The 26,956-nt window shown below is 62.4% G+C and overlaps 3 protein-coding genes and 1 long non-coding RNA gene across 5 annotated transcripts; 1 reads left to right on the top strand and 3 right to left on the bottom strand.

Moving 5' to 3' along the window:
* The first annotated feature begins 2,018 nt into the window (after nucleotides 1-2,018).
* LOC142360278 (uncharacterized) lies at nucleotides 2,019-3,854 on the top strand. Its single transcript, XR_012762936.1, has 3 exons — nucleotides 2,019-2,250; nucleotides 2,955-3,437; nucleotides 3,793-3,854. It is a non-coding gene; the product is annotated as an uncharacterized LOC142360278 (long non-coding RNA).
* Nucleotides 3,855-6,373: 2,519 nt separating this feature from the next.
* DHX34 (DExH-box helicase 34) lies at nucleotides 6,374-19,814 on the bottom strand. Of its 2 annotated transcripts, none has more exons than XM_075412476.1 (17): nucleotides 19,788-19,814; nucleotides 18,195-18,850; nucleotides 15,825-16,136; nucleotides 14,694-14,963; nucleotides 13,299-13,401; nucleotides 12,462-12,679; nucleotides 12,125-12,299; nucleotides 11,827-12,020; nucleotides 11,598-11,699; nucleotides 11,176-11,412; nucleotides 9,724-9,891; nucleotides 9,523-9,634; nucleotides 9,273-9,379; nucleotides 8,540-8,797; nucleotides 8,233-8,409; nucleotides 8,029-8,152; nucleotides 6,374-6,566 (listed from the first exon to the last, which is right to left on the bottom strand). In XM_075412476.1, exons 2-17 carry the CDS (start codon nucleotides 18,819-18,821, stop codon nucleotides 6,433-6,435), a joined length of 3,318 nt encoding a protein of 1,105 aa, XP_075268591.1. In that variant the 5' UTR covers nucleotides 18,822-18,850; nucleotides 19,788-19,814; the 3' UTR covers nucleotides 6,374-6,432. The 2 variants fall into 2 exon arrangements, with proteins under 2 accessions (XP_075268591.1, XP_075268590.1); XM_075412475.1 differs by lacking the exon at nucleotides 6,374-6,566 and adding an exon at nucleotides 7,201-7,713.
* Nucleotides 19,815-20,674: 860 nt separating this feature from the next.
* LOC104329916 (C5a anaphylatoxin chemotactic receptor 1-like) lies at nucleotides 20,675-23,699 on the bottom strand. Its single transcript, XM_075412481.1, has 2 exons — nucleotides 23,596-23,699; nucleotides 20,675-22,194 (listed from the first exon to the last, which is right to left on the bottom strand). The coding sequence occupies exon 2, from the start codon at nucleotides 22,174-22,176 to the stop codon at nucleotides 21,121-21,123; it is 1,056 nt and encodes a 351-aa protein (XP_075268596.1). The 5' UTR covers nucleotides 22,177-22,194; nucleotides 23,596-23,699; the 3' UTR covers nucleotides 20,675-21,120.
* CCDC9 (coiled-coil domain containing 9) lies at nucleotides 22,184-26,872 on the bottom strand (the record flags this gene model as incomplete). The annotated part of the gene is given in 11 exon segments (XM_075412482.1): nucleotides 22,184-23,642; nucleotides 24,393-24,477; nucleotides 25,022-25,071; nucleotides 25,203-25,337; nucleotides 25,519-25,910; nucleotides 25,992-26,058; nucleotides 26,166-26,330; nucleotides 26,409-26,596; nucleotides 26,693-26,782; nucleotides 26,784-26,825; nucleotides 26,828-26,872. Coding segments are annotated over 11 exon segments (1,482 nt in total), but the record flags the coding sequence as incomplete, so codon positions are not given.
* Between the last annotated feature and the right edge of the window lie 84 nt (nucleotides 26,873-26,956).

The raw sequence follows: 26,956 nt of genomic DNA, 5'->3' as shown, positions 1-26,956 counted from the left end.
CATAATGAAAAATAATCCGTCGGATGCATGCAGCTCTTCTAACGACGGGAATTAAGGAGGATGAGTTGGATGCTTTGGATCGTGGGTGACGAGTAACGAGATCCAAGCACTGCGGGCAACAGCCAGACAAAGCTCCTTCCTTTCCAGCTTTTTATTAGAGGACATATTTACTCCGTGTAGGCCCAGGGCTACTCGCAGCTGGCAAGTAAAGGAGCGGGGAATGGATTAACGTCTTTGTAACACGTTCCCATGTTTGGTGTTGTGGGTTTTTTTTTTTCCCACGACTCATCTGTGTGCTTCATCACAGAATCCCAACATGGTCAGGGTTGGGAGGGACCTCTGGGGATCCCCCAGCCCAACCCCCTGCCCAAGCAGGGTCACCCAGAGCAGGCTGCACAGCACTGCGTCCAGGCGGGGCTGGAATATCTCCAGAGAAGGAGACTCCACAGCCTCCCTGGGCAGCCTGGGCCAGGGCTCCGGCACCCTCAGAGGGAAGAAGTTCTTCCTCGGGTTCAGCTGGAGCTTCCTCTGCTCCAGTTTGTGCCCGTTGGCCCTTGTCCTGTCGCTGGGCACCACTGGACAGAGTCTGGCCCCGTCCTCCTGACCCCCACCCTGCAGATATTTGTAGGCATTTCTAAGGTCCCCTCGCAGCCTTCTCTTCTCCAGGCTGAACAAGCCCAGCTCCCTCAGCCTCTCCTCGGAGCAGAGATGCTCCAGTCCCCTCCTCATCCTCGCAGCCCTCTGCTGGGCTCTCTCCAGTAGCTCCTCATCGTTCTCGAACTGGGGAGCCCAGCACTGGACACAGCACTGCAGATGGGGCCTCCCCAGGGCAGAGCAGAGAGGGAGGAGAACCTCCCTGACCTGCTGCCCACACTCTGAATGCACCCCAGGATCCCGTTGGCCTTCTGGGCACCCAGGGCACGCTGCTGGCTCGTGGTCACCCTGTTGTCCCCCAGCACTCCCAGTCCCTCTCCGCAGAGCTGCTCCCAGCAGCTCAGCCCCAGCCTGTCCTGGTGCCTGGGGTTGTTCCTCCCCAGGGGCAGGACCCTGCCCTTACCCTGGTTGAACCTCATCAGGTTCCTCTGCGCCCAACTCTCCAGCCTGGCCAGGGCTCGCTGGATCCAGCACAGCGTTACTGGTGTATCCACCACTCCTCCCAGTATTGTGTCAAAAAAGAGATTTATTTACAGCTCAGCAAGAAAACCAGCTCGGAGGTTCCTCCCAGCTTTTGCAAAGCTCTTGTCACCTCCACCTTACCTGATTTTCTACACGGAAGAACAAGCAGCATCCCAGAAACAGCCGGCAGCAGCGAGAAAACCCCATTAATCAGGCTCGTTAGCAGAAAGCTGCCGCGCTCAGGCTTCTTCCCCTCTCTTCAGCCCTGGGCACCCATTTCCCCGGGTGGTTTTCTGCGGTCTGGGCTGCGCCAGAGATGGTATCGAGAAAAATGTTCCTCTGGGCAGCCGTAACTCAGCTGATTTATCACAGCTTTGAAATGAAAAAGGGCAATTAATGGCTACGGCGAAGGAAAAACGTCCTGCGTTTCCAGCCCTTGATCTCCAGAGGTGAAAGCCCCTTCATCATCCGACGAAAATATCAGCGGCGTTTAAGCTAAACGGGTCGTTAAATGTGCTATGAAGTATTTAAAAGACCGTTAAGGAAGAAGAGGAGGTTAGATAAGGAGGGAGGGAAGGAAAATGGTGGAGAAGAAAAGGGAAAAAAAAGTTCACCGGGCGCATCCGTCGGAATCCGCGTCTCCGGGTGCCGGATCCGGCCGAACGCGCGCGACGCCCCGCGTCTCCCCGTCCTCGTCCGCAGCGCGCCGAGGACGGACGCCGAAGGTGATGAGAGCGCGGCGCGGCTCCCCGGGAGGTCACTACCGTTTCTCTTCGCGGGAGCTTGCCGTGTCCCTCCTCACAGGGGAAATATTCCCGGAGTTCTTTGCCCCGCGATGGGTTTTTCCGGCAAGCTCAGCCTCTCCCGAGCATTTTTTTCCTTCCAGGACGAGCAGCCGGGGACCGCGAGGTGGTCACTGCCCTGAGCAGCCTTCGTCTCCCACGGGCAGTCCCCGACCATCACGCGACGTCGGACTTGCTTCGTTATTCATCAGCGGCATTAATTACGCACTTGAATTGTCTCTGGCTGAGGACGCTCGCAGCCGGAAAAACTCAGCGCAAAGAAGCCAGCGCGGGGTGATTTATTCCCTGAAAAGGGTCGGGACGCACCCAGGAGAGGAGAAAGCACCTGGAGGTTCTCTGGGGGGGGGGGATTTGGGGAGTTTTTGGGGGGCTTGGGGTTGTTTGGGGGGGTATGGGGGTTGTTCTGGGGGGGATATGGGGAGTTTTGGGGGGATACGGGATTTCGGGGGGGGTGGGTTGGGGATTTGGTGGGGGAATTTGGGGGGCTGGGGGTTGTTTTGGGGGGCTGGGGGTTATTGGGGGGGGGATTTGGGAAGTTATGGGGGGCTATGGGGCCCCAACCCAGAAGGTCCCTCAAGAAGCGGCACTGGCCAGTAATTTAATTCAATTTTTTTATTAGTATCTTATACATTAACAGCAACAAAAAAAACCCTTGGAAACCGTTGGGCCGGGGAAATGAAGCAGCAGATTTGGGAATGGCGAAGCGGGGCGGTGGGAACAGGGAGGTTCCTGGGTCCGGCTCGGTCTGGGGAGGGCTTGGGACCCCCCCCCGTGCCACGGCAGCGATGTCGGGCAGTCCTGGGACCGACATGGCATTTATTTGCCCTCCCATCCTCCCCTTATATCCACATTTCACACCTCAGATCATCAAACATCACGTAAGAGCCTGGAAGAAGCAGAGAAGTTTCCTCTCGAGAGCATTTTCCATGAGCAAGTGGCTTAGACCCCTTTTCTCCTGGAAATTATTTAGATCTCAGTTTAAAAAAAAATAAAATATATATATATATAAAAACCCTGCTTCCATTTCATTACCAGCACAAAACTGGCCAAGTTCAGCTGGAGGAGAGTTTTTTAATCATCTTGGGATCAATATTTCACCCGAGGCTGACGCACATCGCAGCCGCGCCAGGCTTCTGGTCCAGCCATCGATCTCCATGGGCGCTGAGTCAGCATTTCCACCCCTCGCTGGGTGGTGATTAATTATACAGCTGTTAACGACGGACTTCCCCGGCCCGCACAGCCTCAAGGGCAGCGGCGTGACGTCCTGCGTGGAAATCTGTGGATTTTGGGGGTGGAGATGAGGAAAAGATGGATTTCTGCCGACAAATCCGGCCGCCGGCTCTGGATTTTCAGGCTGGCGAAGAGGAGCCGGATCCCTGCGGATAAATCGGACGCTCCAGAGCCCCAAAACCGCCTCGAGGGAGGAGCAGGATGGGACGGGGTTCGCTGGGCTGCACCGGGGAGCATCGCCATGTGGGGACAAGCTCCCGCATCCTCCCACCCGCTCCGAACTCATCCGTAAGAGCCGTCCCCCGCCCTTCCCACCCGACCTCGCGAACAATTAACTTAATTATTCCCCAACACCGCACGGTCGGTCTCAATTAGGGGCTACGGCGCTTGCCTCAACCTCCAGCAAAATAATAATAATAATAATAATAATAATAATAATAATAATAATAAAAAATAGCGACGAACAAACGAGGTCGTTCACCAGGGCTGAAGAGCGCGGCTGGGTAATTGCCCGAACCGCAATTAAATTAAAAAAATAAAACCCTCTCCGCTCACCGTCGCTGGGAAGAAACCTGCGCTCGCAGAGGAAAAAATCTCCTCTGCTTGTTCGTTATTATTATATTTATTTTTCTTTTCATTTCAGGGTTCAGCTTTCCACGGGAGCACTCAGCCCGCGATTTTCCTTTTATTCCCTTCGAGCTCGTCAAGGCTCTTCCGCCGCTAATTAACGGGGCTGTGGGAGACGGACGGGTGCTTGCCGGCTCCCGAAGGATCGGCCGTCTCGATACGGGGGGGGCTCGATCTCCTCCAGGGAAGGCGACGCACGAGGGCCGGCCGGTGGGATTCGACGCTCAGGACGTCCGCCCGGAGAGGAAACGCGCAGGTAATTAGCCAGCAGGGTAATTAGCCACCGGAACGGGCTGCCACGAGATGCGGGGAATCATCACCTGCGGCCCAGGGGGGGTCTTTTAATGCCAGGCGTGGTGAAAAATAAACAGAGGAAAAGGTTTTCTTGGGGGGAATTTCACCGACGGATTTCTCCAGCCCGAGGACGGAGCACGGGGTGAGGGCGAGGAACCGACAGCGAGGGGAAACTCCTCCCCCCGGGGCCAGCGAGCTCCGGAAAACGCCTTTATCCAGCCGGGAAAACGCCTTCCATCATCAAAAAGCAAAATAAAAAAGGGGGAGAAAGGAAATTTGGGGGCACCAGGAGGGGGTTGCGGCATTATTGGTGGTGGTGGAGGCTCCAGAGGTGAAACTGCCGATCAGCAGCTTGCTCTCCGTCCAGCTCTCTCCAGAAACACGGAAAAAAATTAGGATTTTCCCCCCAAAATCCTCGTGAAACGCCGTTCCCGGCCCCGGACGGGGAGCACCCGCCGCGGCGGTGACGCGGCCTCGGAGGGGACCCCGCCTCCACCCACCCCATCCGAAAATCCAAGCTCCCCCAGCCATCGCTGTCACGCTAATTGACATTAACGAGCCTTGCAACTCCAGCAGCTATTTTCTTTTTCGAAAAAGCCAAAGTTTTTCTGCTGTTAAATAACTTCCTCACCTGAAGCCGGAAGCTCGGGCAGCTCTGGGACGTGGCGAAGTCTGGAGGACGTCACCAAAACCCAGCGCTTCTCTCGTGTCGAGACTCGGAATTCGCGGCTCTCGTTAGCAAATTCAATTAATCCGCCCTCCGTCGCTCAACCTAACGGGGAGGGCAAAGAATCGGGGGGGGCTCCCGCAAAGCCAAACCCATCCGACGCCCGTTGCCATGGCGGGAGCATCTCCCATCCCGCCCGGTCGCCGTAGCAACGGGGACTCGTCAGCAGCATCCCCCCCGCCGCGAAATTGGGGGGACGCGGCTCTCCCCGCACCCCGAAAGCGGAGGGACCGGCCCGGGGTAAGGGCTCGGATCCGGCTCCCTGCTCCCAAACCCGATAATCCGCTCGGCAAATCGCCCGCTTAATTAATTCCTGCAAGCGCCGCGCCGGGCGGGAGTTACCAGCGGTAATTAAACGCAGATAAACCACGACGAGAAGGGGAGGGCAAACAGCGAGTCGCGACGGGCACGAGCCGGGAGGAGAAAGGAAAAAGAAGAAAATAAAAAGGGGGAAGAAAATCAATTTGAAGGAAAAAAAAAGGAAGAAAATCATTTTGGAAAAAAAAAAGGAAGGAAATCAATTTGGAAAAAAAAAGGAAGAAAATCAATTTGGAAAAAAAAAAGGAAGAAAATAAATTTGAAAAAAAAGGAAGAAAATCGACTTGAAAAAAAGGAAGAAACTCAATTTGAAAAAAGAAAAAGGAAGAAAATCAATTTATAAAAAGCAAACACAGGGGACGAGGAGGCCCTCAGCACCCCTCGCCTTTTTCCTTTTCCCCTCCAGCGCCGGTTTTGGGGCCAGCGACGTACGCCGAGCCCGGCGACGGTCAGTTCCGCTTCGGAAAAACGCCCAACCCCAGGAAACTTTGCTCTCGGAGCGGCCGCTTAACCCAGGCTAATTCATCGTATTCCCCCCCCCCCCGGTGAATAAAACGCATCACGCCCCAGAGCTAAAAACACCTTTTTAATTAGAGGGGGCCCCGCTAATCACCCTGCCTGAGCCCAACGCAGCGCACGGGCTGACAATTAACGCGCCTTCAACGCGAGACGGCTGCCGAGACCCTCTCGCCGCTCCAGATTTCCTTTTTTTCCAGGTGTTTCAGCCCAAAAATAAACCAAAAGTAAGCCACGACGCATGAGGTGGCGTCGCGGCGGGGTCTTCCCGCGACGGGACGCTCCGCTGGCTTTGCTGTTAGTTTGGGGGGGGGTTTATGAGGTCTGGGGGTGGTACGGTGTTGGCACGGCCGCTCGGATGCTTCTCCAGGGGATGCGGGAAGGGACGGCGCCAGGGTGGGAGGGCCACGAGACCACCCCGAGACCCCACAACCGTCCCCCCCCGGCCCGGCTGCAGCAGGGGGTGGTGGGCACCGAACCGGGCACTGAACCGGGCACCGAACCGGGCACCGACCCGGGCACCGAACTGGGCACCGAACCGGGCACCGACCCGGGCACCGGCCCCCCACCCTCCAGCCCAACGCTCCGGCCCAGCGCCGACATTGTCCAAAAGTCTCTTTGTTTCTGTATTTTCTTCAAGAAAGAAGAGCCGAGATGAGGTTTTCCCCTCCCCCATCTGATGACGAGCCACCGGAATACCCCCCAAACCCCCAGGTCCCTCCTGGGACGCGGGCAGACTCACCCGAGAGCGGCGTGCGGGGGGCTGTGCCCCCGTTCCGGGGGTCCCCGGCGAGCCCCAGGTCACCGGTGCTGCTTCCTGTGCCGCAGGATCTCGGTGGGGGTGAGGGTCAAATCCTGCCGGCAGACGTCGCAGCGGTAGGGTCTGCGGAGGGCCGAGGTCATGGACGCGCTTTCGGTCGCCTCTTCCGGGGGGGCTGCGAGAAAACGGGGAGAAAAACGGCGACTGGAGAGAAACCAACGCCACGGAGGAGCTGCTTCTTTCACAGCGTGGTTGGGGCTGGAGGGGACCTCTGGGGTCCCCCAGCCCAGCCCCCTGCCCAAGCAGGGTCACCCAGAGCAGGCTGCACAGCACCGTGTCCAGGGGGGCTGGAATATCCCCAGAGAAGGAGACTCCACAGCCTCCCTGGGCAGCCTGGGCCAGGGCTCCGTCACCCTCAGAGGGAAGAAGTTCTTCCTCGGGTTCAGCTGGAGCTTCCTCTGCTCCAGTTTGTGCCCGTTGCCCCTTGTCCTGTCACTGGGCACCACTGGGAAGAGTCTGGCCCCGTCCTCCTGACCCCCCCCCACAGATATTGATCGGCATTTCTAAGGTCCCCTCTCAGCCTTCTCTTCTCCAGGCTGAACAAGCCCAGCTCCCTCAGCCTCTCCTCGGAGCAGAGATGCTCCAGTCCCCTCCTCATCCTCGCAGCCCTGCACTGAACTCTCTCCAGTAGCTCCTCATCTTTCTTGAACTGGGGAGCCCACCACTGGACACAGCACTGCAGATGGGGCCTCCCCAGGGCAGAGCAGAGGGGGAGGAGAACCTCCCTCGCCCTGCTGCCCACACTCCTCCTCATGCACCCCAGGATCCCGTTGCCCTTCTGGGCACCCAGGGCACGCTGCTGGCTCAGGGTCACCCTGTCGTCCCCCAGCACTCCCAGTCCCTCTCCGCAGAGCTGCTCCCAGCAGGTCTCCCCCAGCCTGTCCTGGTGCCTGGGGTTGTTCCTCCCCAGGGGCAGGTCCCTGCCCTTGCCCTTGTTGAACCTCATCAGGTTCCTCTGCGCCCAACTCTCCACCCTATCCAGGGCTCGCTGGATCCAGCACAGTGTTACTGGTGTATCCACCACTCCTCCCAGTTTGGTGTCATCAGCAAACTTGCTGAGGGTACGCTCTAACTCTTCATCCAGGTCATTGATGAAGAAGTTGAACAAGTTGTTGAACAAGTTGACCCCTGAGGGACACCACTAGTTACCGGCCTCCACCTAGACTCAGCGCCGCTGATGACAACCTCCTGAGTTCTGCCATTCAGCCAGTTCTCCTTCCACCTCACCAACCACTCGTCCAGCCCACACCTCCTGAGCTTCCCTAGGAGGATGTGACGGGAGACCATGTCCAAGCCTTGCTGAAGTCGAGGTAGACACCATCCACGGCTCTCCCGTCATCTACCCAGCCAGTCACGCCATCGTAGAAGCTCTCAGATCGGTCAGGCGTGATCTCCCCTTGGTGACTCCATGCTGACTTTCCCCCTCCCCATTGCACCCCCAAAACGCGCCCCGCCGAAAGCCGGCGTCAACGCAGCCCGGCTCACGCAGCGGAGACGCCGCTCGGCTTCCCCCTACGGAAAACCAGGCCGGTTGTCCCCGATCGTCCCCGACGGTCCCTCGTCGCGGGGACACTCACCCTCGGCGGGCTGGCACGCGCTCTCGTGACACATTCGCTCCAGGGGGGTGAAGGGCATGTGGAGGTCGCAGCGGGGACACGTCCAGAAGGTCCGCAGGCAGTCGGCGTAGAGGTCCGTGTCCGTCTGCGGGACACGAAGGTGACGCTGGGACTCGGCGGCGGGGGGGCTGCGGGCACAGCGGGGCGGGAGACGCGCGGACTCACGGCCAGGCAGTTGTAGGTGAGGAAATCGGTCACCCTGTGGCCGCCTTTCACCTCGTCCGGCTTCATCTCCAACCCCTGGAAGAGCCCCGGGAGCCGGGGAGCCGCGGCCACGGTCTGGGGACCGACGTAGAGGTTCTGCTTCTCCAGCCCGGTGAGCTGGCGGAGCCCGTACGACACCTGCGGGAGGACGCGGGGATGGCGGCGGGGCGGCTGCGGGGGCTCCCCGCGTCCCCCGACGCGACGCGAGGCGCCGGAGATGGGACAAAACCCAAAAAACAGCCCCGCGCCGCGGTGGTGGCCACGTCACCTCCATCTTGAGGAAGTCCAGCAGCCCCCGGGTGAGCGCGGATACGTCCCGGGGGCTCGGCCGGCGGCCCGGCTCCTCGCCCCGACCTTCCAGCAGCTGGTGGAGGAGCTTTTCCCAGGCAGAGCGAAGCTGCAGGGCCGTGGCGAGGAGGCGGAGGGCGGCGTCCGCGTTGGGGACGGTGAGCTCCAGCCAGCCGTCCGCGACCAGCCGGGCGCAGTCCGCGCTGGTGTCCAGCGAGCGGGAGAAGAGCAGGAGAGCCTGGAGGAGCAAAACGTGACCGTGACGGGGAGAAAAGCAGAAGAGCCTGGAGGAGCAAAGCGTGACCGTGATGGGGAGAAAAGCAGGAGAGCCTGGAGGAGCCAAACGTGACCGTGATGGGGAGAAGAGCAGGAGAGCCTGGAGGAGCCAAACATGACCGTGATGGGGAGAAGAGCAGGAGAGCCTGGGAGAGCAAAACATGACCATGGAAGAGCAAAACGTGATGGTGATGGGGAGAAGAGCAGGAGAACCTGGAGGAGCCAAACGTGACTGTGATGGGGAGAAGAGCAGGAGAGCCTGGGAGAGCAAAACGTGACTGTGATGGGGAGAAGAGCAGGAGAGCCTGGAAGAGCCAAACACGACCGTGATGGGGAGAAGAGCAGGAGAGCCTGGAGGAGCCAAACGCGACTGTGATGCGGGTGGCGAAGGCTAGTGGAGGGCATGGAGAGGAAGAGGAGGGGAGCGAAGAGCTCACCGGTAGGGCCGGCACCCGGAGGCAGTTCACCAGGTAGGGCTTGTTGGTCTCCAGCAGCGAGACGAAGGCGAGGAGCTGGTGGTGGCGGCTCAGCCCCTCCTTGGGGTCTGCGGGGCCGAGACGGGGCACCTTCAGCCGGACCCCAAACCCCTGCCCCATCCCCAAGCCCCGAGGCCGGCGGTGTTTTCACCCGGTGGGGAAACACCGGCGCGGGACGGAGCCCGTTCCTCGGGGATCGGGGTTGTCCCACCTTTGGTCCCGCCGCGCTCCGGCCCCTCCTTGGCGTGGAGCAGCTCCGGGCTGGCGGTGAAGACGCAGGTGGGATGAAGCACGACGCCCTGCTTGTCTTTGGTGTGGAAAATCTGCGGCGAGAGGAAACGGAGCGTGGAGGGAGAGCGAGGGGTTAGGGGGAACCCCCCCCCAAGTTGGGGGGCGGGGGGAGGACGCGGACCTGATCGGAGTCCTTGCGGCCGCTGTTGAGCGGGTCGGGCACGGCCAGCTGCGGGTAAAGCCCCCGGCACAGCACCAGCTTGAGCAGGGTGAGCTGCGAGGAGGACAGCGCCGAGCAGGATGCGGCCTGCAGCTCCTCCACGTTGTGCCGCAGCTTGAACTTGACGTCCTGCAGAGAGAGAGGAGAGGGCGTCAGGGGTCCGGGCGGCCGGACCCCGCATCCAGGGAGGTGGATGGAGAACTGGCTGAAGGGCAGAGCTCAGAGGGTCGTCATCGGCGGCGCTGGGTCTGGTTGGACGTCTGTAACTAGTGGTGTCCCCCAGGGCTCAGTACTGGGCCCAGCCTTGTTTAACTTCTTCATCAGTGACCTGGATGAGGACTCAGAGCGTACCCTCGGCCAGTTTGCTGATGGCCCAGAACTGGGAGGAGGGGTGGATACACCAGTAACACTGTGCTGGATCCAGTGAGCCCTGGCCAGGCTGCAGAGTTGGGCAGAGAGGAACCTGATGAGGTTCAACCAGGGCAAGGGCAGGGTCCTGCCCCTGGGGAGGAACAACCCCAGGCACCAGGACAGGCTGGGGGAGACCTGCTGGGAGCAGCTCTGCGGAGAGGGACTGGGAGTGCTGGGGGACGACAGGGTGACCATGAGCCAGCAGCGTGCCCTGGGTGCCAAGAAGGGCAACGGGATCCTGGGGTGCATGAGGAGGAGTGTTGGCAGCAGGGCGAGGGAGGTTCTCCTGCCCCTCTGCCCTGCCCTGGGGAGGCCCCATCTGGAGTCCTGTGTCCAGTGCTGGGCTCCCCAGTTCAAAAAAGATGAGGAGCTACTGGAGAGAGTCCAGTTCTGGGCTCCCCAGTTCAAGAAAGATGAGGAGCTACTGGAGAGAGTCCAGTGCTGGGCTCCCCAGTTCAAGAAAGATGAGGAGCTACTGGAGAGAGTCCAGTGCTGGGCTCCCCAGTTCAAGAACGATGAGGAGCTACTGGAGAGAGTCCAGCGCAGGGCTGCGAGGATGAGGAGGGGACTGGAGCATCTCTGCTACGAGGAGAGGCTGAGGGAGCTGGGCTTGTTCAGCCTGGAGAAGAGAGGGGACCTTCTAAATATCTTGAGGATGGGTGTCAGGAGGACGGGGCCAGACTCTTTGCAGTGGTGCCCAGCGACAGGACAAGGGGCAACGGGCACAAACTGGGGCAGAGGAAGCTCCAGCTGAACCCGAGGAAGAACTTCTTCCTCTGAGGGTGCCGGAGCCCTGGAACAGGCTGCCCAGGGAGGCTGTGGAGTCTCCTTCTCTGGAGATATTCCAGCCCCCCTGGCCGCGGTGCTGTGCCCCCTGCTCTGGGTGACCCTGCTTGGGCAGGGGGCTGGGCTGGGTGACCCCAGAGGTCCCTGCCAACCCCACCGTGCTGGGATTCTGGGATTCTGTGATCCCGGGAGACAAGACGGGAAGGAAAGGATCACCTGGATATCGATGTCGCGCTCCCCTTTCCCACGAGCGCTGCCATCATCCTCCTCGCCGGAGGACGCGTCCGCTCCGTCCTGCAGCCGCAGCACCTTGCGCTTCCGACCTTCCGTCTCCGCGTGGCAACGCCACAGCCGGTGCAGCTCGCGGCGTTCCCGGTGTCGGCTCTGCCGGCTGTAGCTGTCGCTGGGCTGGTCGGGGGCTTCTTCCAGCAGCTGGTGGTCTTGGAGAAGCTCCTGGGGCGGTGGGAGAGACGGCTGCTGAGCCCCCGCGGCCGGGAGATGGGAAGGTTGGGGGCAAATTCAGTGGGGGGAAGTTCAGTGGGGGCAAGTTCAGCGGGGGCAAATTCAGCGGGGGCAAATTCAGCTCCTCTCCGGAGCCGCGACACCGTTCCGGGACCGGGGTCGGATCCCGTCCCTACCTGAAACTGTCGCCGCAGGTTGGCCGCCTCGTAAAGCCGATGTTCCTCCAAACCTCGTCGCCGGCACCATTTCCGCGAGCTGCCGCTCCGCCCCGATTTCACCTGCGCCGCGACGGCACGGCTCAGCCCCCCGGGGCAGGGACGCGTCGTCCTTCCACCCCGAACCCGGCCCGGGTCACCCCGCGCCCCGAGTGCGGCTCGCCTCCCCTCCTCCGGCAGCGAATCCCACCTGGACCCACTCGTTGAAGATGCCGAGCAGCGTCAGGGGGTCTCCGTGGGGGCTCTCGAGGGGCCGCCGGGCCGCGGCGCGGTCGGGGTCGGGGTGAGCGGACCGCAGGAAGGGCGACGGCACGCTCAGCGCGGCCGCCACGGTCAGGGTGGGCTCGGCCAGCCCGAACAAGGCGCCCAGGACCAGCACCTTGCCTGCGGGGCGAAGGCACGGGCGGGCAGCGACGGCAGCGGAGACCCCCGACCCCTCGCGCCGTCGCTCCCCGCTGCGAGGCGGGGAGCCCCCCCGAATCCCTCACCGATCACCACGTCCACCGGCAGCTGGGCCAGCAGGTTCCCGACGGGCGTCAGGTCCTCGGCGTCGTCCAGGGCTCCCTGCTCCTTCAGGTACCCCACGGCCGTCTCCAGGCTGGACGAGGGAGGGGGCTCCAGGAAGGGGAAGGTCCGGGGATCGCCCAGCCCCATGCTCTTCAACTGAGAGAAAAGCAGGAGTAGAAGGAGCCCGGAGATTTACAAAGCCCCCACCCCAAGCGCTGTCGCACCCCGCGCTTGGCTCAGCTGGATTTCCCCCCCCCCCGCCCCGAGAACCTCCCCAGATCGAAACCCGCAGCGAGCAGAGGGGATCCCCGACCTCACCTGGAGCACCAGCGCGTGCAGGGCCACCCGCCGGATCTCCGGCACCGGGTACGGCGAGAAGGCGGCGTAGTCGGATTCGGCGTAGAGCCGGTAGCAGACGCCGGGACCGGTCCTGCCGGCGCGTCCCTTCCGCTGCTCGGCGCTGGCCTGGCTGATCCAAAACTCCTGAAGCCGCTGCAGCTTGCCCTGAGGGTCGTAGCTCATCTCCTTCACCTTCCCTGGAGAGCAGCAGAAGCTCAGGTGGGAGGGAGAAGCTCAGGGTGGGAGGGAGAAGCTCAGGGTGGGACGGAGAAGCTCAGGGTGCGACGGAGAAGCTCAGGGTGGGAGGGAGAAGCTCAGGGTGGGAAGGAGAAGCTCAGGGTGAGAGGGAGAAGCTCAGGGTGGGACGGAGAAGCTCAGGGTGGGAAGGAGAAGCTCAGGGTGGGAAGGAGAAGCTCAGGGTGGGACGGAGAAGCTCAGGGTGCGACGGAGAAGCTCAGGGTGGGAAGGAGAAGCTCAGGGTGAGAGGGAGAAGCTCAGGGTGGGAGGGAGAAGCTCAGGGTGGGACGGAGAAGCTCAGAGTGGGAGGGAGAAGCTCAGGGTGCGACGGAGAAGCTCAGGGTGCGAGGGAGAAGCTCAGGGTGCGAGGGAGAAGCTCAGGGTGCGAGGGAGAAGCTCAGGGTGGGAGGGAGAAGCTCAGGGTGCGAGGGAGAAGCTCAGGGTGGGAGGGAGAAGCTCAGGGTGAGAGGGAGAAACTCAGGGTGGGAGGGAGAAGCTCAGGGTGGGACGGAGAAGTTCAGGGTGGGAGGGAGAAGCTTCCTCAGCCGGCGGAGAGGCGGGCGCCGGGAGCATCCGTACCGGAATCCACGACGAAGCGCACGCCGTCGATGGTCACCGAGGTCTCGGCGAAGTTGGTGGCGAGGATGCACTTACGGACGCCGGGAGGGGGGACGTCGAAGACCTGAGCAAGGTGAAAGAATCACAGAATCCCAGCATGGTCGGGGTTGGAACTGGGCTCTCCCCAGTAGCTCCTCATCTTTCTTGAACTGGGGAGCCCAGAACTGGACTCTCTCCAGTAGCTCCTCATCGTTCTTGAACTGGGAAGCCCAGAACTGGACTCTCTCCAGTAGCTCCTCATCGTTCTTGAACTGGGGAGCCCAACACTGGACACAGCACTGCAGATGGGGCCTCCCCAGGGCAGAGCAGAGGGGCAGGAGAACCTCCCTCGCCCTGCTGCCCACACTCCTCCTCATGCACCCCAGGATCCCATTGGCCTTCCTGGCACCCAGGGCACGCTGCTGGCTCAGGGTCACCCTGTCGTCCCCCAGCACTCCCAGTCCCTCTCCGCAGAGCTGCTCTCCAGCAGGTCCCCCCCAGCCTGTCCTGGTGCCTGGGGTTGTTCCTCCCCAGGGGCAGCACCCTGCCCTTGCCCTGGCTGAACCTCATCAGGTTCCTCTCTGCCCGACTCTCCAGCCTGGCCAGGACTCGCTGGATCCAGCGCAGTGTTACTGGTGTATCCACCACACCTCCCAGTTTGGTGTCATCAGCAAACTGGCCGAGGGTACGCTCTGAATCTTCATCCAGGTTGTTGGTGAAGAAGTTAAACAAGACTGGGCCCAGTACTGAGCCCTGGGGGACACCACCAGTTACAGACGTGCAACCAGACTCCGCGCCCCTGATGACGACCCTCTGAGGGTGAGGTGAGGGGACTGGAGCATCTCTGCTACGAGGAGAGGCTGAGGGAGCTGGGCTTGTTCAGCCTGGAGAAGAGAAGGCTGAGAGGGGACCTTAGAAATGCCGATCAATATCTGCAGGGTGGGGGTCAGGAGGATGGGGCCAGACTCTTTCCAGTGGTGCCCAGCGACAGCACAAGGGGCAACGGGCACAAACTGGAGCAGAGGAAGCTGCAGCTGAACCCGAGGAAGAACTTCTTCCCTCTGAGGGTGCCGGAGCCCTGGTCCAGGCTGCCCAGGGAGGCTGTGGAGTCTCCTTCTCTGGAGATATTCCAGCCCCGCCTGGCCGCGGTGCTGTGCAGCCTGCTCTGGGTGACCCTGCTTGGGCAGGGGGTTGGGCTGGGGGACCCCAGAGGTCCCTGCCAACCCCCACCATGCTGGGATTCTGGGATTCTGCGAGCTCTGCCCTTCAGCCAGTCGGCACCAGCGAGGGAAGCCGGCGAACAGAGGTCGCGCCCATCGTTTCCGCCGCCATCGGGGCCGAGCGCCGGGTTTCTCCGATCCCCCCCCCCCAGCTCACCTTGTCCTGCTCGGCCACGGAGAGGGTGCTGTGCAAGGGCAGGATGATCCAGCGCTGCGTGCGCTCAGCGTACGCCTGCGCCGCCTCCAGCACGGCGCCGATCTCGGCCACGCCGCTGAGGAAGACCAGGAGGTCGCCGCGCTCCTCCGGTGGGTACCGGTGGTCGATGGCCTGCAGCACCCGCAGGTACGGGAGGGGATCCAGGCGCTCCGCTTTCCCCGCTCTGCCGGCCGCCGGCGGCTCTTCCGTCGGGATCGGTTGGTAGATGACCTGCGGGAATCACAGGATCACAGCACGGTGGGGTTGGAGGGGACCTCTGGGGTCCCCCAGCCCAGCCCCCTGCCCAAGCAGGGTCACCCAGAGCAGGCTGCACAGCACCGCGGCCAGGGGGGCTGGAATATCTCCAGAGAAGGAGACTCCACAGCCTCCCTGGGCAGCCTGGGCCAGGGCTCCGGCACCCTCAGTGGGAAGAAGTTCTTCCTCGGGTTCAGCTGGAGCTTCCTCTGCTCCAGTTTGTGCCCGTTGCCCCTTGTCCTGTCGCTGGGCACCACTGGGAAGAGTCTGGCCCCGTCCTCCTGACCCCCCCCCACAGATATTGATCGGCATTTCTAAGGTCCCCTCTCAGCCTTCTCTTCTCCAGGCTGAACAAGCCCAGCTCCCTCAGCCTCTCCTCGTAGGAGAGATGCTCCAGTCCCCTCCTCATCCTCGCAGCCCTGCGCTGGACTCTCTCCAATAGCTCCTCATCTTTCTTGAACTGGGGAGCCCAGCACTGGGCTCTCTCCAGTAGCTCCTCATCTTTCTTGAGCTGGGGAGCCCAGCACTGGACTCTCCCCAGTAGCTCCTCATCTTTCTTGAACTGGGGAGCCCAGCAGTGGGCTCTCTCCAGTAGCTCCTCATCTTTCTTGAACTGGGGAGCCCAGCACTGGACTCTCTCCAGTAGCTCCTCATCTCTCTGGAACTGGGGAGCCCAGCACTGGACTCGCCCTGGTTGAACTCCATCGGGTTCCTCTGCGCCCAACTCTCCAGCCTGGCCAGGGCTCGCTGGATCCAGCGCAGCCTTGAGGAGAGGAGAGGAGAACAGAGCCGCCGAATCCCCGTCGGGCGCCCCAGAAATCCCCCCCAGGTCCTCACCGAGATGGGGAAGCTCCTGCCGGGCACCTGCAGCACCGGGGCCCCCCCGAAATAGCCGGCGAAGAGCGGGATGTTGATGGTGGCCGACATCAGGAGCAGCTTCAGGTCGGGGCGGGCGGGGAGCAGGCGGCGCAGGACGCCCAGGAGGAAGTCGCCGTGCAGGTGCCGCTCGTGGACCTCGTCGGCCACGAGGACGCGGTAGGCGGGCAGCGCCGGGTCGCGCTGCGCCTGCCGCAGCAGCAGCCCCTCCGTCAGGAAGAGCAGCCGGGTGGCGGGCGCCCGCGTGCTCTCGAAGCGGATCTGGTAGCCCACCTGCGGCGGGGAGGGCCCGGGGGGGGGGGAGGAATAAAATGGGATAAAATGGGGTAAAAGCGAGGAAAACGGGCGGCGGCGACGCCTCCGGGTCCTCTCTCCGCGAAGGAGCCCACGGGGACGCCCAGCGCCGAGGCGCCCGCCGCCCGCGCCGTGCTGCGCGCCGCTCTTGGCTGCTTGCTGTTGGTGCCGTTTCCCATTATTCATTATTAGGTTTTAGTATTCCTCTCTATTATTACTCATTATTTACTACTTCTTTATGATTATTTTTTATTACTGTTTATCATTAAGATTTTTTATTCATTCTTCTCTGTTATTAGTCCTCATTCATTATTATATTTTTTTATTATTTGTTTATTGTTAGGTTTTATTATTCCTTCTTCTCTATTATTACTCCTCATTATTTATTACTTCTTTATTATTATTTATTTTTATTTTTTATTATTTATCATTAGATTTTATTATTCCTTCCTCTCTATTATTACTCCTCATTATTTATTACTTCTTTATTAATTTTTATTATTTCTTGTTTATCGTTAGATTTTATTATTCATTCTTCTCTATTATTACTCCTCATTATTATATTTTATTGGTTTTTATTATTTGTTTATCGTTAGATTTTATTATTCATTCTTCTCTATTATTACTCATTTATTATATTTTATTATTATTTTTTATTATTTGTTTATCATTAGATTTCATTATTCATTCTTCTCTATTATTACTGCTCATTTATTATTATATTTTACTATTATTTTTTAATATTTACCATTAGATTTTATTATTCCTTCTTATCTATTATTACTCATTTATTATTATATTATTTTTTACTATTTATCATTAGATTTTATTACTCCTTCTTATCTATTATTACTCCTCATTTATTATATTTTATTGTTTATTATTATTTAAACTTCATTATTCACTACCATTTATTACTTCTTACTATTATTTGCATATTATTTCATTATTTGTTTGCTATTATTTAAACTTCACTATTCATTACTATCAGCTTATTATTAACCTTCCTTACTGATGTATTATTCATTTTTTAATTTTACTTTTTGCCTACTATTATTTAAATGGTTATTTGTGATTATTGGTTTGTTAATCTTCATTATGTATTATTCCTTGTTTATTATTTAGTTTTACTATTTGGTTATTGTTCATTTCAGTACTTATTCTTCTTTCAACTCTATTATTCGTACTCGTTTATGACTGCTGGGTTTTTACGACTCCTCACGGTTATTTCACGATCCACCCGGCCGCCGCGGCGCGCGGGGACACGGCCGGCCGGCGTGGCCTCGCGGGGCGGCTGCACCCGAGGCCCTCGGAGCCCTTGCCCCGATCCCACTCGTCACCGTCGCGTCTCACCACGCGTTACTCGTTCTCATGAACCTCCATCGTCGGGTGCTGTCGGTTTGTGTCGCTATCGATCTCATTCTGCGCTGCCACCGCCCCTCCCAGCGCTCCAACACCCAGCACCGCCACGCGCCCCGCTGCGCCGCACCCCGGCACCCGGCACCCCCAGCCCCCCGTCCACCCCCAGCAGCCCCCCGCCAGCCCCCAGCAGCGTCCAGCAGCTCCCAGTCTGCCCCCAGCAGCTCCCAGCACCTCCCAGCAGCGCCCAGCACCCCCAGCCAGCCCCCAGCAGCGTCCAGCAGCTCCCAGTCTGCCCCCAGCAGCACCCAGCACCTCCAGCAGCTCCCAGCATCTCCCAGCCAGCTCCCAGCATCCCCCAGCATCTCCCAGCAGTGCCCAGCACCCCCAGCATCTCCCAACATCGCCCAGCAGCTCCCAGCACCTCCCAGCACCCCCCAGCAGCCCCCAGCCAGCCCCCAGCAGCGTCCAGCAGCTCCCAGTCTGCCCCCAGCAGCTCCCAGCACCTCCCAGCAGCGCCCAGCACCCCCAGCATCTCCCAACATTGCCCAGCAGCTCCCAGCACCTCCCAGCACCCCCCAGCAGCCCCCAGCAGCCCCCAGCCAGCCCCCAGCAGCCCCCAGTCCGCCCCCAGCAGCCCCCAGTCCGCCCCGGACCCCCCCCCGGGGTGGAGCCCACCTGGTCCCCGTAGCGCTGCAGGCTCTCGTAGCCCACCCTCCTGGCCAGCGCGATGCAGGCGATGCGGCGGGGCTGGGTGCAGGCCACGCACCCGTACCCGGCCTCCAGCAGGAACTGCGGCACCTGGGTGGACTTCCCGCAGCCGGTGTCGCCGGCGATGACCACCACCTGGTTGGCCGCCACGGCGCGCAGGACGCGGTCGCGGTAGCGGGCGATGGGGAGCGCGGCGCGCTCGCGCCGGAGCTCGGCCAGCTTGGCGAAGCTCCGCTTCTGGGCGAAGTCCAGGTAGTGGAGCCACGCGGCGCGGAACTGGGCGAGGCGTTCGCGGGGGACGGCGGCGTCGGCGTCGCCGATCGCTCCCTCCGCCGCGGCGTCCGGCACGGCGAGGTTGACGCGGTGGCGGGCGTCGTAGCGGGGCGGCAGGCCGAGGCGGGAGGGCGGCGCGGGAGGGGGCGGCTCGCGGTCCGGCCGGCGGCTCTGGAAACGGCGGAGCCGTTCGAAGAAAGCCCAGAAGTCGCGGGCGGCGGCGGCGGCAGCGGCGCGGTCCCGCTGGCGGAAGTGGAGCTCTTCCAGGCGGCGGCGCGCGGCCGGGCAGTCCCAGTCCCAGCTCCCCTTCTCTGCCGCCATCGCGCCGGAGCCGGGGCGGGAGGGGGGATCTGGGGGGGTGGGGGAGCAGGGGGTCACCCCACTGCGGCCTGGCCAGGTGCTCTGCTACCGCCACAGCTTCCTCCTTACCCCCAGTCGGGACCCCCCACACCCCAGCCCAGCCCCATGGGACCCCCCATACCCCACCCCCCAAGAACTCCCTGAACCCCAGCCCAGCCCCCTGGGACCCCCTGAACCCCAGCCCACCCCCCTTAGGAACCCCTGAACCCCACCCCCCAAGAACCACCTGTACCCCAGTCCACCCCCCTGGGACCCCCCATACCCCAGCCCACCCAGCCCACCCCCATGGGACACCCCATACCCCACCCCCCAAGAATTCCCCATACCCCAGCCCACCCCCTGGGACCCCCCCATACCCCAGCCCACCCCCCTGCGACCCCCACACACCCAGCCCAGCCCCCTGTGACCCCCACACACCGTAGCCCAGCCCCACAGGACCCCCATGTGTCCCAAGCCAGCCCCCCGGGACCCCCACTCCCCCCCTCCCAGCCCCATAGGACCTCCACACACCATAGCCCAGCCCCCTGGGACCCCCCCCACCCCATCCAATGCTCCTGCGACCCCCATGCACCCTGTCCCAGCCCCCTGGGACCCCCATGTGCCCCATCCCAGCCCCACAGGACCCTCACACACCCCATCCAAGCCCCCTGAGACCCCCATGTGCCCCATCCCAGCCCCCCGGCACCCCCCCACCCCATCCAAGCCCCCCGGAACCCCCCACCCCGGCCCCGGCCTCAGGACCCCCACACCAGGCCCGGCTCCCCAGGCACATCCCCCCACCCGCCGCCTCAGGCCCGCCACACCCCGGTTTCCCGCCCGACCTCGACGCGGCCAGCCCCGGCCCGGCCCCGCGGCCTCCCGGGGGGCCGCTCCGACCCGCACCCACCGCCCAGGCCCGGCCTAGGCCCGGCCCAGGCCCGCACTCACCCGCCGGACCCCGCCGCCGCCGGGAGGGACAGAGCGCGGCCGCCAGAGGGCGCCCGAGCGGCGGCGCTGGGCGGGGTTAGGGAAGGGGCGGGGAAATGGGCGGGGTTAGGGAAGGGGCGGGGAAATGGGCGGGGCGAGCGGGGGCTGCTTGCAGCGCTGTGCCCCGCTGTCCCCAAGCATCTCTGCCCTGCCCTGCTGTCCCCACTGTTCCCAACTGTCCCCAGTCTCTCCAATTGTCCCCACTGTCCCCAGTTCTCCCCACCGCCCCAACTGTCCCCAATGTCCTCAACTGTCCCCAACCATCCCCAACCATCTCTGCTGTACCCGCTGTCCTCAACTGTCCCCAGTTGTCCCCAGTGTCCTCAACCATTTCTGCTGTCCCCAACTGTCCCCACTGTCCCCAGCCATCTCTGCTGTGTCCCCTTGTCCTCAACCACCTCCGTGGTTCCCCACTGTCCCCACCACCCCAACTGTCCCCAAGCATCACTGTTGTTCCCAAATGTCCCCAGCCACTCCCATGGTACCCAACTGTCCCCAACCACCTCTGCTGTGCCCCCTTGTCCTCAACCATCTCCATCCATCCCCATGGTGCCCCACTGTCCCCAACCTTCACCGCTGTCCCCAACTGTCCAAGGCTGAGCAGCACCTGAGTGGTGACAACCAGCCCAACCTCGGCCACCCCCCCCCTCACCAGCTCCCAGCCCCACGTGGTGAAGCAAGACCATGGGGCCGAGTTCTCCACCCCCGCCCTGAGGACTTTCCGGTGGGACAAGGGGGGGACACGCAGGCTGCGGCACTTCTTGCGTCACCCGCGTGGTCGGAAATCTGCCGAGACAGCAAAAATCTTGCCCAACAGCCACCCAAAAAGCAGAACCAGGAGCCCGGGGTCTTGCTCAAGGCTTGAGGGAGCTTCGGTCTTTATTGGCGATGGCGAAGGTCAACCAGCCCCCCATCAGCGGGGTGGACTGGAGGTTGTGGGGTGATGGAGGGGGGTGGCTTCACCCACGTCTTGGACCTCGCTGGGTGGTGGAGATGTGGGACTGAGAGGGGGGAGGAGCTGGAAATAGGGTCCACGCTTGGGCTGGAGAAGCAGGAGAAGGTGGGATGGCATGCAAGGAGAAAGTCCTCGGGCGGGCAGCAGGCCACCGAGGAAGTTGGGAGGAGATGGACACACACCTTCCCCACTTTGCAACCACGTGGGACAACTGGTGGGGAATGGGGGCGATGGAGGCATCTTCTTCTCTCGCCGGGGTCCAGCGGGCCCTCCAGGAGAGGAGGAGAAGGTGGTGGCCCCGAGCAACACAGGCGACGTCCCAGCTCCAGAGCCTCCTGGTCACACCGTGGTGCTGACGCTTTGGTCATCCACGGTGGACTTGGTCTTCATCCTGCTGTCCCCGATGGTGCTGGTGGGGTCATCGCTCAGCACGCCCCGCAGCACGGCTCTCCAGGACCGCTGGAACTTGTCCCTGAACTCCTGGCCCACCACGACGTAGATGATGGGGTTGATGCAGCTGTTGATGTAGGCGATGCCGGCCACGACGGGGTCAGCTTCCTGGGCACCCTTGAAAGCTTTGCTGTGAGGAGGGGTGGAGGCCAGGATCAACCCCACGACGTGGTAGGGCAGCCAGCACACGAAGAAGCTGATGATGACCACCAAGATGAGCTTGATGGCTTTCTGGGAGCGCGTAAAGCCCTTGGTGTGGACACGGGCCAGGAGCAGGCTGTAGCAAACCGTGATCACCACGAAGGGCACCAAGAAGCCGCAGACGAAGCGGGTGACGGCCGTGACGAGCTCGGTGAGGTGCTGGTGATGCCCCACGGCCTTGTAGTCCAGGACACAGGTGGTCTTTTCGGAGAAGACGTCGAAACGGGTGGTGCGGAAGATGAAGGAGGGGAGGGTGAGGAGCGCGGCCAGGAACCAGGCAGCCGCGCAAGCCCCCCGGGCCAGGCCCAGGGTCCGGTGGTTCTGGCACCACACCGGGCGCATCACCAAGGCGCACCGGTCGGCGCTGATGACCATCAGGAGGAGGACGCTGGCAAACATGTTGAGGATGGTGAGGGAGGGCAGCAGCTTGCAGGCGAAGCCACCCAACGGCCAGTGGTGGTCACTGGCCAGCGGCAGGGCCAGGAAGGGCAGGGCCAGGCAGCAGAGGAGGTCGGCCATGGAGAGGTTGAGGAACCAGACGCCGTTCACCGTGCGCCGCAGCTCGAAACCGGTCACCCAGATGACAGCTCCGTTGCCCAAAACGCCCAGGAGGAAGATGACGGCGTAGAGCGCCAGGATGGCACGGTAGCTGTGAGGGACTTCATAGCCATCAAAATCATACATGGAGTAGTCACCATCCAAGCTGGAGTAATTGAAGGTATAATTGGGCATCGAGAAGTCCATCCTCTACCAGCTCCCAACCTAGAAACCACACTCTGTTAGACCACCACAGAACGGTTTGAGTTGAAGGCACCTCAGAGACCATCTACTCCAACCCCCCGGCACGGGCAAGGACTTCCACGGAATCAGGTTGCTCCAAGCCCCATCCACAGCATCTCACAAGGGTTTGGGACCTTCAAAGATGACCAAGTCCAACGCCTCGTCATGGGCAAGGACGTCTTCCACTAGCTCAGGTTCCTCAAAGCCCTGTCCACAGAGCAGTAGAAGGGTTTGGGTTGGAAGGGACCTTCAAAGATGATCCAGTCCAACGCCCCTGCCCTGGGCAAGGACATCTTCCACTAGCTCAGGTTCCTCAAAGCCCCGTCCACAGAGACATAGAAGCGTTTGGGATGGAAGGGACCTTCAAAGACCATTTAAGTCCAACACCTTGTCATGGGCGAGGACATCTTCCACTAGCTCAAGTTCCTCAAAGCCATCTTCCACTAGATTGGGTGCAGAGTAGTAGAAGGGTGTGGGTTGGAAGGGACCTTCAGAGATCATCCAGTCCAACCTCCCACCTTGGGCAAGGACACCATCCACTAGCTCTAGACATTTTCCACTGGATTCCACTTTCTACATTCCTAGGAGATCACGTTCCTCCAAGTCCCATCCAACCTAACGTTGAAGATGGGGGCATCCACAACTCCTCCGGGCAACCTCTTCCAGCATCTCACCACCCCTCATCAAAAAACATTTTTATGCCCACCACCATCATCATCATCATCATCTCACCACTCTCATTACCAAATATCTTTTCCTTACGTCCATCATCATCAACCTCTCCCTCCATCCAACGGTCCTCTCCTCCCACGGAGGAGAGGGAGCACCTCCAAGACCAGCCCGGTTTGATGTTCCTCAAGGAGAACGTGCGGTGCAAGCACCTCGGACCGCTCGGTTTCGTGGTCCCACCAGGCCCCGGTCACCGAGGAAATGGCCATTTCCTCACTTCCTCACCACGCTGCCCTCAGCTGCGTGGCGCAAGAAGTTGGGTGAGGAAACACCGGGGGAGCAGCAGCTCCAGCAGCTTCTCCAGCAGCGACTGGGCGGGTGCCGCGGGGGGGTGAGTTCGTTTGGCTCTCAGGCCCCGGGGGACAAAAAACCAAAACTCTCGGTGCCCAAAAAAACCCCAAAAACCCTGCGGGAGAGGAAGCCACGGCTGAGCGACCCGGACCAGGGGCAGAAGGAGGAGACGCGGCTTCTCCAACCGTCACCCAACGCCCCAAGAGGAGCCGCAGCGACCTCCGGGCGGGGAGACCCCCCCCCCCCCCCATGAGCAGAAGGACGGGGGCTGGGCGAAGGCCGGCTCTCCCCGCGCCGCCGCTGGGCGTTTCCGGAGGCGAAGGGAGGGGGTCTCGCCCGCCGCGCGCCCCCCCAGCCGCTCACCTGGGTCCTCGCCGGCTGCGGCCGCGCTCCCCGGGGACAGCGCCGGGCTTTTATATCGCGGCGAAGGGGAAGCAACGCCCGGGGGGGGGTGGGGGGGGGGAAAGACCTCATTGGCAGAGGCCAAAAATAACCCCAAAAAGAAAAAAAATGAAGCAGCGGGCTGGGAGGGGCAGGGGGCCGGGAAAGCTTCGCCTGCGGGGGGAACGAGGGGGGGGGGAGGAGATCGCAGCCGGCCACCAGGAAACCACACACACCCACCCCCCCCCCCCCAAAAAAAAAAAAAGGTAACAGGCACGGGGAGCTGCACAGCCCCGGCAAAGCTCGGTACCGAGACCCCCTGTGACCGGCCTTGAGCAGGGGGGGCCCTCAGCAGCAAGAGGGGGGGCCCCGGGAGCAGGGGGGGGGGGCCCCAGCAGCAAGGAGGGGGGGGGGGCCCCGCAGCAAGGAGGGGGGGAGGGCCCCGCAGCAAGAGAGGGGGGGGCAAAAAGGGGACCCCAAAGTGCCCTGCCAGGCGTAGAAACCTCTGAGGCGGCTGCTGGGAACTGGGGGGCAGGGGGGGCACACGGCCAGAGCCCCCAAACCGGAGCCCCCCAAACCCTTTTGGGGAGCCCTCAGTGCCCCCCCCACTCCTAAACGCGCCCAACGCCGGGCTCGACCCGCCACCCCCGCGGGCGGGATTTGGGGGGACACCCCCCCCCCCAGCCCCAAAGCAAGGCCCCAGCCCCTCCAAGGAGACGCGGGCAGGGTATTTCCCGCGCCCCCCCCCCCCCATCCCGGGGTTATCCCCGCCGGCTCACGGTTCCGAGCGAGCTGTGGCGGTCACGGCGGGAGAGACCCGGGTGACAGCGGGGCCGCGTGAGGACGTCGGGGCACTTGGCCGTCCTGTCGAGGGAGAGAAGAAGGAGGAGGAGGAGGAGGACACGTGAAGGCCAACTGCCAAGCAATGAAAAGCTCGGGGTGGGTGGGGGGTCCCGCTCCTGCCAGCGCCGGCGTGGGGCGCGAGGGGGCACGGGGCTCGATTCTGCGCCGGGGAGCGCGGTGTCGGTGATTTCCACCCCCCCCCCCTCAATTCTCCGACCCCAGAGCTCCCACCCCGCCGCGGCTACCGGGAGAGATCAGTCCCTCGGGCTCGTTTGGGGAGGGAAGAGTTTAATCCCGGACGGACGGACATACGGACGTCGCAGCCAAGCGTAGCGCCCGCCGCGCTCCCGGGTTTTCGCGAGGAATCCGAACGCGGAGACGGCGGGAGCGAAGCGCGACAGCTCTTGGCGGGCAGAGTCAGTCTGGCAGCGGGAGCGTCGGAGCCGGCAAGCGGAGGCGGGGAGGACGGACAGACAGACGAGAGAAGAGCGCGGAGGGCGCGGGGGTCAGTGTCCCCCCCCTGTTAGCGGGCGGCCGGAGAAGGCGAATTCTTACGGAAACGCACCCGCGCGAAGTCCGTGATCTCCACCGTGCCGGGGGCCACCGCCGCGGCTCCTGGGGAGGGGGGAGAAAAAAAAAGAAATGGGAATAAATCGGGAGTCTGAACCCCCCCCATCTTGGGGGGGGGGGTTAGAAGCGGGGAGGGGTCCCTGTGGTCTGCGGCCCCCCCATATTCCCCTCGCCACCTTGCGTCCCGTCCTTCGCCGGGCTCCCCGCCGCTGCCTCGCGCTCCGTGTTCGGCCTCGTTGCTTCCCCACAGGGGGGGTCCGAAGGGCTCTGCACCCCCCGGGGGGGCCCAGCCGTCTCCACAGGGCTCAGGCCTGGGAAGGGGGGGGCAAAGACATGGTCAAGTCCCCCCAGTTCGGCCCCTTCCCTCGTCCTGCTGCTTCGGCTACGCGTCCCGCCCCCCGCAAATCCCAAGGGTTCAGCCCCAGTTTGGTGTCGTGGACCCCCCCCCCCCGCCCCAAGCCCTAATTAGGGCAGAGCCCCCCCGACTTTTACCTGGAGTCTCTCCGGAAGCCCCTCGCGACTTGGGGACAGTGGGAGCCGAGAGGGGACCCTCCCCCCGGCTGCTGCGGGGAGAGGCCAGGTCCATCTCCTCGCCCCAGTCCGAGATGGGCTGGTGGCCTTCCACGGGGGAGAAGGGGCTCGGGGGGGGTGCCGGCCCCCCACTCTGGGGCGGCCGCCGCGGCGCTGGGGGGCCCGCGCAGTTTGGGGGGACGCTGGGCTTTGGGGGACGCACTGCGGGGGGCTTCGTCCTCGCTCGACGACCCCGGGCTGCCGCCTTCCTCCTCTTCCTCCTCCTCGCTGACGTCTTCCCACTGGTCCTCATCCTCCTCGGGGCTCAGGGAAGGGGGGGGCTGCGGGAGGGTCCCGCTCGCTGCTTCCTCCGCCTGCGGCGCGGGGTTTGGGGGGGTATCAGGGCACGGCGGGGCGGCCGAACGCCCCCCGCGTCCACCCCCCAGGCCTTTCACCTTCCGGCTCTCGGCTTCCTCGCTCGGCGCCGGCAGCTCCTTCTCCTCCCACCGGTTATCGTGCATGCTGGGGGGGCGGGGGGACAGAAAAAAAAAAAGCAGATCCCAACAGCTCTGAGACGCGAAACGAGGGGAAAACGGGGCGCGGAGAGGAGCCCCCCCCAAGCCCCCCACCTGTAGGGCTTGCTCCCCACGCCGCGGCCCCGGCTCTTCTTCCTCCGCTGGGCGCGCCGCGGGGAGAGGAACTCCCCGAAAGTGGGAGCTTTGGGAGGGGGGCGGCGGGTTTCCTCCCCGCCGCCGGCTTCCGAGCCGGGCGCCGCCGCGGAGCCCTCCTTGAACCTAAACAGGGAGCGGGGACGCCATGAATTCCCCCCCTCGTGTCATGCCCCCCCACACCCCCCGGGCCCGATTCCGTACATGCTGTCGGATTTCTCGGCGTCCCACTCCCGCCGCCACTGCCCGGTGGGGTTGCGGTGCCGCGCCAGGCGCTCCCGGTCGATCTGCTCCCGTTCCTTTTTCCAACGCACGTACTCGGCTCGTTCCCGGCCCGTCATGGAGAGCGTCATGTCCAGCGGCCCGCCGGCTTTCGGGCTGGAGCGGCGGCCCTGCGGCGAGAGGAGGCTCGACCCCCGTCCCCAACACCCCAGAACCCCCCAAAAAATGAGGGGCAGGAGGCAGGGGGCCCCACCCAAGGGACGTACGGGGCCCTGCCAGGTCTTCTCGCGCTCCATCCCCGCCTTGACCTTGTCGAAATCGGGGCCCCCCCAGTTTCGGACGTGGCGCCGACTTCCCGTCCTTGCGATCGGCATCCTGGAAGGGGCCGCTGCGGCGCGGTGGTCGTCCAAGAAGTTACGCACCGGGTTCTTCTCATGAAGCCCATCCTGCGGGGGGGGGGGGGGAGAAAAAGGGGGGGAGAAAAAGGGGGGGAGAAAAAGGGGGGGAGAAAAAGGGGGGGAGAAAAAGGA

Source organism: Opisthocomus hoazin, unplaced genomic scaffold (assembly GCF_030867145.1).
Source record: "Opisthocomus hoazin isolate bOpiHoa1 unplaced genomic scaffold, bOpiHoa1.hap1 HAP1_SCAFFOLD_161, whole genome shotgun sequence".
NCBI classification, from domain to species: domain Eukaryota; kingdom Metazoa; phylum Chordata; class Aves; order Opisthocomiformes; family Opisthocomidae; genus Opisthocomus; species Opisthocomus hoazin.
This window is presented reverse-complemented; position numbering and strand designations above follow the sequence as displayed.